Raw genomic sequence first — 10,093 nt, forward strand, 5'->3', positions numbered from 1 at the left:
CAAAATACCCGAGCTTGTCCAGCAGTCTCATGTCCAGGCGTGAGTGTGTGCTGGCACGATTTGGAGCCTCCAAGTGGAGATGCTCTATGATGGGTCTTAATTGTCAGATACACTGTTAAATAATCATTAGAGCTCTTTGCAACAAATTATCCATATCGTCACTGTTATGTGAAAAACAAATTAAACAAATTTTGTGGTGGAGAGTTGCTGATTTGTGCAATTTCGCCTACTATGTGGTAACTAATAAATACACGGCCAGTGCTGCAGGAGCAGCCAATAGAATTCATTCGTTCTCCTTCTAAAATTTCGGCAGTTAATGCATGCCGTTGAAATCTGCGGGCAGAGCTTTATCTCTTCCGCAGCTAGCATATATCTACTCGGAAGGTTTAACCGGTTCAGAGAAGAAGACCAGATCCAGTTAAGATCGAATTCGCTGTGTTTGTTACGTGTTGGTTTCCCCGTCGTCGTCACCATCGCGCACGGGATACGAACAAACGCAATCTCCTCCTCCTCCGGGTCTGCGTTGTTGTACCACCTGTATACCGTATACGTCCCACCATATATAGCCGCGCGCGTGCGCCCTGTCGTCGACAAGTCCCTGTCGCAATTAGCCAAGCTCGACAGGCACAACCACAATGGCGGCGGCGAGGTTGCTCCTGCTGTCCTTCTGCGCCGCTCTGGCGGTGCTCCTGCCCTCCGCCGCCGCCTTCGGCACCGCCGACGGGTCGGAGGAGTGGGGGTACGTCGAAGTCCGGCCCAGTAAGCAAACATGAAACACCACTAGACCATATATGCATCTTCTTCTTGCTCGCTCATGGTCTCATGTATGGAGTCATCGATGATGGCGGTGTGGTTGATTGACTTGCAGAGGCGCACATGTTCTGGTGGCTGTACCGGAGCCCTCACCGCGTGGACAACGGCTCCACGCCGTGGCCCACGGTGCTCTGGCTGCAGGGCGGGCCGGTGAGTAGCTAGAGCTTCCAATTCATGGATGAATATACTTGGAAATTTGTTAGATTGACGGTACCCAATGAGTGAATGAATCTGGATTGCATCGCAGGGCGCGTCCGGCGCTGGGTACGGCAACTTCATGGAGATCGGGCCGCTGGACACGGACCTCAAGCCGCGCGCCACCACCTGGCTCAACAAGGCCGACCTCCTCTTCGTCGTAAGCACACTCTGACCAATCTGAATTCTTCTTCTTCCTCATCCTCGAGCGGCCATGGCATGCACGGCACGCATTGCTGGCTCCATCGGCAATGGCGGATTGAGACTGATGCGGTGTGTCCAACAGGACAACCCCGTGGGCACCGGGTTCAGCTACGTGGAGGGCGGCGACAAGAGCCTGCTGGCGCAGACCGACGCCAAGGCGGCGAGCGACCTGACGGCGCTGCTCGTCAAGCTCTACCGCGACAACAAGCGGCTGCAGGGGAGCCCGCTGTACATCGTCGCCGAGTCGTACGGCGGCAAGTTCGCCGTCACCACCGCCCTCGTCGCGCTCAAGGCCATCGCCAACGGGCAGCTCAACGCCAAGCTCGGAGGTACGGCACCGCAGTAGCTCTATCATGTAGCTCTACTCCATTAATGAGTACCTTTGATTCTGACTTATCGGTGGGTGGATGCACGAACGCGCGCCACGCACACGCATGCAGGTGTGGCTCTCGGAGATAGCTGGATTTCGCCGGAGGACTCCGTGGTAAGTCAACGATCAATTTCTTTTACAGTACCTTAGGTTGGACTACTGTTTGTTCAAAAAAATAAAGATTGGACAACTACTGTTTCTGATCGCGGAATTCAAGGCTGATCTAAAGTTTTCTCCTTTATCGATGAATGAATGTGTGCAGCTGTCGTGGGGGCCGTTGCTGTACGAGATGTCCCGGATCGACGAGAGCGGGCTGCAGCAATGCAACAGGTACGAGCAAGAAGATAGAGACCGACCACCATTGTAGTTCTCCAGGCCATGAAATTCTCTTACTGACGACCATGAAACCAACGCAGCATCGCGCAGAAGATCAAGGCGCAGCTGAGGGCGAACCAGTACGCCGACGCCGAGAAGTCGTGGGAGGACCTCGAGTCGGCCGTGCTCGAGCAAAGCAACTCCGTCGTACGTATCCTCTTCGCTTGGATCGTCTTCCTCCTACCTCTTACACCTGTTAGCTGCTGCTGCTGCTTGACGCACGCATGGCTCGATGATCGCAGGACTTCTACAACTTGCTGAAGGACGAGTCGCCGTCGGACGCGGCGGCGCTGACGCTGGCGGGGGGCAAGCGGATCAGGAAGGAAGGGTACACGAGCTACCTGAGCAACAAGGCGACGAGGGAAGGCGGCCTGGACGGCCTCATGGACACGGACATCAAGGCCAAGCTCGGGATCATCCCCAAGAACTTCACCTGGGGGCAGCAGTCCGGCGACGTCTTCGAAGCGCTCGAGGGAGACTTCATGAAGCCAAGAATCCACGAGGTAATTATCCACTTTCTCAAGAATTTTCAGTGCAGCCCATTTCAAAATAAGTTACCCCATAAGGTCCAAAGCGTCCATAAAAAAGATGCCCAAGTTTGTTTAAATTTCGATTTATCTAGACACTCTTTGACTATAGATATATGACAAAGTTTTCGATATCTTTTTATGGACGGAGGGAGTAATACATTTGTTTTAGACAGTGTATATGGCAGGGAGTATTACTCCTGTAAAGTAAACGATGCCTAATTAACCTCTTGTGAACAACGGATGCAGGTTGATGAGCTGCTGAAACTTGGCGTCAATGTCACAATCTACAGCGGCCAGGTACGGAAAAATCCACGATCATCATGCCTCAGTACTCGATCCGTGTGCATGTTTCTTGAGAGGATAAATGGATGGATAAAACTAGGTATCTACTAGCGCTCTAGCTGCTGGGCGCGAAATGATCGATCGCTTGGCGCCAAAGACCCAAGCTTACACGCATTTGCATGTCAGTCTGGCTCTGTGTTTTGTCCGTCCTAGTGTTTGTGTGCACGCATGCTTCCAAATCCAGCCCAGACTCCATCGATGAAACGATGGATAGGAATATATCGCGGCTGACATGTGACTGCCAAGCTTGTCTTAACCACTGTTGTTGTTTAGTCCTGGATAACAATCAGTGAAGGATCAAAGAATCTTCTGCACATAACCACTTAAAATACATGCTCAATTGGGTATTTTAATGAGATTCTAATCAACATTGGTTCTTGCAGCTTGACCTCATCTGCGCCACCAAGGGAACACTGGACTGGGTTCAGAAGCTCAGGTAAGTGCTGCATTGTTTGCTACTCCGATTACTGTCTGTGAACTGTGGATCTGCAAGAGTTCAACTGTTTATGCATGTGTGCTCATTGCTATTTTTTCGTGACAGGTGGGACGGCCTAAAGCAGTTCAACGGGTCACCGAGAAAGCCGATCTACTGCAAGGGGGGTGAAGCGGTCGGCACCCAAGGCTTCGTCAGGTCCTACAAGAACCTCAAGTTCTACTGGATACTGGGAGCTGGACACATGGTAATCCATCACAATCTTGCAGTAACACATCAGATAATGAAGCACATTATGATATTGTTTGGGAACTCTGGTGAGCATGGTCTGAATATGCCGCATCATCGATCCACCCCTGCGATTGGCATTGCAGTTCAGTGCAATAAGTTTGTCCAGCCCTGGTAATTACTAGGATTTGGACAGGCTCGGTTATGCTTATATGTGAGCTGGAAGCCTGCAAGAGTTTGCATTCATGTAGTGGTTGGTGAGATGGGTTTTTCTCAATGATAAATTCAAACACCACATGCACAAGGAATGCATATGCATCCCCTGCAAGAGACGCAAGCAGGCAGGCACACATGCAGAAATAGTGATAGTAGATAGATATATAGGGAGTCTGGCAGGTGTACTTGTGTGTAGTGCCTTGTTTAATGTCTATGTCATTGTTGGCTAAAATCTAATGCTCGACTTTTTCTTCTGACAGATACCGATCGACAACCCTTGCCCTGCGCTCAAGATGCTGGCTGACGTTACACAATCTCCTGCTCACTAGACATAAGAAGATACGCACACCATACAGGCTGACATCAACAGAAGAAAATGATTCATTAGCACATTTGTTTTACCCTCCTTGGAGTTTTTCTTTTCTTTTCACAGTAAGAAAATGTTGGTGAAATGAGAGAAGAAAGATGATAGTACATGAACAGAGAGAGACAACTGTTTGACTTTGTAACATATAGAGTACTGGTGCAGCTATATTTTCGGTACAGACAAAATTTATTGCAGACAGGCGACTCTACAGTACTACAGTCATGACTTGACCTGACCTCACCTGACCTGCTGCTTACTATTACTGCTATACTCTTTTTGTATCTCACATAGTTACTGTCCAGCATACAATGCGTGCTTCGTTGATTTTTGTCAAAAAATGGCTGTGGCACATATCCTAAAACTGGAACGAAAACAAACTCACTCAAAATTACTATACTAATTGCATTATTGTCAGTATAGTCTCTACTGCAGAAAGCAAGCTTTGGTTCTGCAAGTTACTTTATGAGCTAGAGGCACCCCAACACCTGGAAACTACATCCAAGAATATATTGGATCAAATCTAAGGGTATATAGCTGTACTATCTTGATCTAAGGTACACATGTGGACTAGGGTAGCAGTGTGAATACAACAACATACAGGACAAAGCCTCCGAAAAGTTTCTGGTATAGGCAGCATAACGCTCTTTTCTTACTTCAAATTCAGTTTGCCCAATTCCCTGTCCCAGTTTAGACCGGACATTTGGCGGCCAAAGGGCACGATAAGATTGTAACGGAAAACCTGAAATTATTTCCAGCAGAATGAAATCCCAAATTAGTGAGAAGCCCATTTATACGCAGTTACCATGCATACAGGAACAGGACGGAGTAGCACCTTGTCACTTATTTGTCGAATTCGCTCCTGGAGAATCCGGGAATCATCAGACCAGGTAGAACCATAGTTTTCGGAGCGGTTTGCACAAGCCTTCGTGAAAGCTGACCTCCAATTTGCAATCATTCCACGGATTTCCTTGTTCAGCTCAACCCATTCAGGAGCACAACCGTTCTGCGAAAGTATCCTGTATAGGGTGTCTTCTGCCGGATCTGCGTGAGGGTTCGTATTGAGGTTCAGGGGTTTTCCCTTCCCAGGTAGGTTTTCGAAATGCCCTTCCTCCATTGAGTGCCATATTCTTTGTTCCACGACATTTACAATGTCAGTCTCAGATCTGCGAAATGGGAGCTAGTACAAATTAGAGACACCTGAGAGGCTGAGAGCCTTTTGCCACGATCATAAAAGCACAGGCACAAAATCTATCGATGAACAACAGACCAGACCATTAATCCAGTACTCAATTTGCCAAATTAGTAAAAGCAGAGACTCATAGAAGACAAGAAACAGAATGTGCCTTTCGTTATTGGTTAGGCTGATTGCAATGTACATGGTACAAATTAGCTAAGAGAAGCAAGCTTGCTGGGTGCATGTATCTCAAGCAAAGATAACTCTCCCAACAATAAATGTATAAAGGAACCAGATGAATGCATAAATGGGGCTTGAACCAATAGACACTGCTAATCAGTAATACCAAAAAAGAAAGGGTGCCACTAGCGATAGGCATTGATACTATTTGTACCGGTGGACTCATCTCATCAACCTCCTCCCTGGAAATGAGAATTATCGTAGTGAAGATAGAACAATTGGAGAAGTCCACCACCAAAAAAATACCTTATTGCGTGCGTTTAATAAAAAAAAAATCTTATTCGTCTTTTTCTATCTTCCCATTCATCTCCACTATACCCCTTGTCTTCTAATTTCTTCCATTCGACCAAGGAATTATCTATAATAATTCGCAAATCCAAATCTGCTAATTGTTCTCTAATAGGCCTGCTCCTGTTGCAATTTCCTGATTTCGAAATGTTTTTTTGAAAGGGATTTCCCGATTTCGAAATGTTGCAAATCCTGGGGTAGAAAAAAAGGGAGAAATGTTGTGGTTGATGCAATATCCTCTTTGAATAAACCTCGTAATCGTAAAAAGTAGGTTTTTTAGTGCTGGGGCTAGCAAAAGAGAAATCGCCGTATATACTAGGCCTTCCAACTTCTTAAGAGGTTTATCTAAAAAAATCGCGACATAACTAGGAAGACCTTTCAAATACCACACATGAGTGAACCCTGTTGTCATCATTAATTTCATCAATTTGGACGACCCCTATTTTTTGTTCTTCCCTTAGTCTAGAACCAGAATATACACTAACTGAAGGGTGAAAAAAAGAGAGTGCCAAATGTAATGGCAAAACTAACAAACCACCATTTTACAAACTATGTATGTGTGGGCTTCAGCAAGCGAAGACGCATTTCAACATCCGCATCACATTCTGATCATGGGATGAGGTTATGAAACATCATGGTATTTGCCTGCTCATCTCCAGGGCAGCTGATGATATGCGATCGTCCTTGACATGTGAGGAAATCTGGCGATGGTTTTAGATTCACCAAGTTAAACGGTTTGGTTTCATGTTCTCGGCTTGACCGGTTTGGGTTCTTATGGGTCAACTCTATGAACAATTGGGTTTGGGTTGGGTCTACGGAGGAATCAGTTAGATACGGTTGGGTGTGGGCCTAAACAATTCGGTCACTAATATTGAGTAAATATGGTTCACAACCAGTTATTTAGATTGGTTCGTCCTGACTAAGCGATGGAGGGGGTTCCTGCACCAGCAATGAGAAGAAGCGGCCGCCGCCGGTGACCCGGCCGCGCATCTTTGTTTCCCTTCCCCAGTTTCCCCTCAGCTCCAGCAGCACCAAGAAGGTTGTTCGTTTGTGCCACTGGATTGATTCAACCAACTCCGGTGGCAACAACTTGGGCCTCTTCCATCTCGCAGCCCATCCGCCCGCTAGTTGGTAGCGCCACTGTAACTTCCTGGTGAACATGAACAGGCACCGCTTCTCCCGGTCGCCCTTCGGCCGCTGCTGCCGCACCACCACATCCTGCTTCTCCGGCGAGCATGCGCTGCTTGATGAGCCGCTACACATGCTGAGCAAGGAGGACAAAGTGTGCGATGTTGTGGAGGAGGCCCGAGGCGACAACCTTGGTCAACCGTTCAACGTCCTGATCAACCCAGCTGGCATTGAACGCCGGTGACGAAGTGTTGTCCTGCTCGAGGACGAACATTGCAAGCTGGAAGAAAATACATGGTACTAGTTGGGGACTATGCCTTGTTCAGCTAGCATATGGTAGGCTGTCAGGTGCACGGGTGGGTAACCGATCTCCAACCATAGGTTGAAACCACAGTTCCTGCCATAGTTTGGTCCGGTTTAGGTCGAGATGTCATTCAAGTACAGTTTGGGTTTGGTTCCAGCACATAATTCGGTGGGTTATTTTAATTCTGTTTGTCTAAATTCGTCGTGCGGGTTTAGTTTGGATACAGTTCAGGTACCCAACCATTGCCAGATTTACATGTAAGCGGATCAAGTAAGATTTCTCACATCTAGAACTGCAGCCATTTGACTCTATTTGAATAGCGAGGGTACCCCACCTAATCTTAAATGAGGTTATTGTCCACATTGAGCTCATCTGTATCTGTTGGGATAGCGACCAGCTTCTTGAAGAACTCTAGCATGACGAAGTTTTTCAAAGGAGAATTACCTTGGCTTAGGTCTGATTCCGGCCTAAATTAAATCAACCTAAGTGAAATGGAGTCTATCGTTCCACTGCAAGATTTAACCACGAGACTTTATACACCTTAAAGTTTTTTTCTGTCTGACAGCGCCGATGATTCGACACAGCTGTAAGGCTAACACCATTACTATGGGCTAGAGATTTATATGTCTGCTCAATGCAGCCCGGCATCTGACAGATCGATAAGTTTTGAACAATACCCAGAATAGTTGATCAACAATTTTAGCCAACATAGTCTTGAGCGATGACATGTTCCGTTCGTAGTCACACATTGCAATGCTTTGCCGCGAATGATGTGGCTACTGTTTGTTTCAATACTACAGCTCTGGCATGCCACACTTTCTTAACAGTCTTCCCAGTTGTCATATACTCATAGTTTTGTCAAACGTTGCCACAATTGTGGCAAATAATTTCTTCACCACACTTTTTGTGGCTTGCCATTACTTAGTAGGATAAGTGTGGAAAAATCTGCCTACACCAAATGTCCCCAACATTGAACAGGGTGGAAAATACGAGGAGGCATATCGTTGGAATCCTGCCAGTAACAGAAGGGGCTTCTCCCCAATTATATATACCACTTACGGATAGTTGCTGAATTAGTCCACAACGAAGTTTGACATGCTGAATTTACAATTGCTATAACTTAACAGAGAAGATGCCATAGCTAGCGGTCGTTTTCGTTGTGAACCAAACATAAATCTATTAATTTTTTTTAACTTGGCACTGCAACATAGATAAGATAACTGACACCAACAATGATTTACTACATGTCAGGTATCGTAGTCCTGTCTGTAAGTTCTGAACTTCTGAATTATATATCCATGATGTTACCAAACTCATAGAATGTCTACAGAGTCTCGATGTCTGGCAATAAAAGGAGCAGTTTCAGCTAAGATTTCAGAGTTACTTGCACAAACAAGAACGACATGGGTACGATTTTTTGCTACCGGGTAATTTCAAGGAGGATCGTGCGGAGAGGAGAGATGAGGTAGATACCTGACTGCGTTGGGTCGCCCGCGGAGTTCGGGAGGGAGCTTCCGTTCGTTGACGGCGTCCCTCACGTCCCCGAGGCGGTCCTGGGATGACGACGGCGGCGGCTTCTTCTTCTTGTCCAGAGACGTCGACGGGGACGGTTCGGCGGAGGCCTCCGGGTCGGCGCTCCACGAGGCCGACCACAGAGCCCGTCGCCGGGCGGGAGCGAGGAGGCGGCGCGCCGTGGCGGCGATCGCCACCGCCATCGGAGAAGAAAAGAGAGAATGGACAAGCGGCCGAGGATGGAGGAATGGGCCTCCCCAGGCCCCGAGGCTGTGAAGTTTACACGGCGAGGTGGTTAACATAATGGGCCTTAAGTGAACTGGGCCTTTTGATTTCACCGCAACTAATGGGCCTGATAGGTGTATGGGCCTTGAGACGATCGAATGAATCTGGTTGAAGCGAGCGGTTCCATCGCCGGCGCGAAATGAACGGCGGCTTCACGAGCAGACGGGCGGTTGGCATCGTCGCATGCAAAGAATGGCCTCCGCAAACTCAGCTACAACAATGGCGCGCTGCCCGTCCTCGAATTTTATATATAGACGCGCGCGAGCACGAAGAGGCGGAGCTAACTGACCAAGACGCGCGCCACTGCCATCGACCGATCGAAGAGGTAGACAAGCAGCTCGAAGAAGAAGGAGAAGGGATCGATAATGGCGGACGACATGGAGAGGATCTTCAAGAGGTTCGACACCAACGGCGACGGCAAGATCTCCCTGTCGGAGCTCACGGACGCGCTGCGGACGCTGGGGTCCACGTCCGCGGACGAGGTGCAGCGCATGATGGCCGAGATCGACACCGACGGCGACGGCTTCATCGACTTCAGCGAGTTCATCTCCTTCTGCAACGCCAACCCGGGACTCATGAAGGACGTCGCCAAGGTCTTCTGAGGCCGTTCACCATTTCAACTCACCCGCCTGAATCCAGCGTCCATTCATCCATCTATACGTACGGCTTGATTTTTGATCTATTGCTTCCATGCAACTATGCACTCCGGTCCAGAGCCTCCTCTTCAGTAAAGTTGATGAGGCTGGCCCTAAATTTTGATCATTCATTTGCTACTGGTACCTGCTGGTGATCATTGTATTTTTTTGCTATTGATTCCCTTCCTGTATTTCTCTTCCCTTTCTCAATATATAAACACGCCTTTTCGTGATCTTTGGCTTCAGCTCGAATGATCAATCTGAAATGGAGCATTGTGTCCATATATATACTGTTTCACATGTGCCACCATTTCAGATTTTGCATGGCATTAGATTAGATGACATTCAATCTGAGTTGTCGTGCAATATACTCCCTCCGTTCCAGAAAGGTTGTCTCATATTTATCAAAATTTAAATGTATCTAGATGCTATTTAGTAGTATCTAGGTACATCT

General features: G+C 47.7%; 3 protein-coding genes across 3 annotated transcripts; 2 read left to right on the forward strand and 1 right to left on the reverse strand.

Moving 5' to 3' along the window:
* The first annotated feature begins 416 nt into the window (after nucleotides 1-416).
* LOC127315504 (serine carboxypeptidase-like 51) lies at nucleotides 417-4,289 on the forward strand. Its single transcript, XM_051345989.2, has 12 exons — nucleotides 417-759; nucleotides 869-963; nucleotides 1,061-1,168; nucleotides 1,295-1,541; nucleotides 1,653-1,696; nucleotides 1,845-1,912; nucleotides 1,999-2,104; nucleotides 2,200-2,460; nucleotides 2,734-2,784; nucleotides 3,213-3,265; nucleotides 3,371-3,509; nucleotides 3,967-4,289. The coding sequence occupies exons 1-12, from the start codon at nucleotides 636-638 to the stop codon at nucleotides 4,033-4,035; spliced, it is 1,365 nt and encodes a 454-aa protein (XP_051201949.1). The 5' UTR covers nucleotides 417-635; the 3' UTR covers nucleotides 4,036-4,289.
* Nucleotides 4,290-4,442: 153 nt separating this feature from the next.
* LOC127315505 (uncharacterized) lies at nucleotides 4,443-8,973 on the reverse strand. Its single transcript, XM_051345990.1, has 3 exons — nucleotides 8,681-8,973; nucleotides 4,906-5,236; nucleotides 4,443-4,812 (listed from the first exon to the last, which is right to left on the reverse strand). The coding sequence occupies exons 1-3, from the start codon at nucleotides 8,920-8,922 to the stop codon at nucleotides 4,723-4,725; spliced, it is 663 nt and encodes a 220-aa protein (XP_051201950.1). The 5' UTR covers nucleotides 8,923-8,973; the 3' UTR covers nucleotides 4,443-4,722.
* A 306-nt stretch (nucleotides 8,974-9,279) lies between these two features.
* On the forward strand, nucleotides 9,280-9,872 carry LOC127312629 (polcalcin Phl p 7). The gene has a single exon (XM_051343158.2). The coding sequence runs from the start codon at nucleotides 9,370-9,372 to the stop codon at nucleotides 9,604-9,606; it is 237 nt and encodes a 78-aa protein (XP_051199118.1). The 5' UTR covers nucleotides 9,280-9,369; the 3' UTR covers nucleotides 9,607-9,872.
* The last annotated feature ends 221 nt before the right edge of the window (nucleotides 9,873-10,093 follow it).

Source organism: Lolium perenne, chromosome 7 (genome assembly GCF_019359855.2).
Source record: "Lolium perenne isolate Kyuss_39 chromosome 7, Kyuss_2.0, whole genome shotgun sequence".
In the NCBI taxonomy this organism is placed as follows: Eukaryota; Viridiplantae; Streptophyta; class Magnoliopsida; order Poales; family Poaceae; genus Lolium; species Lolium perenne.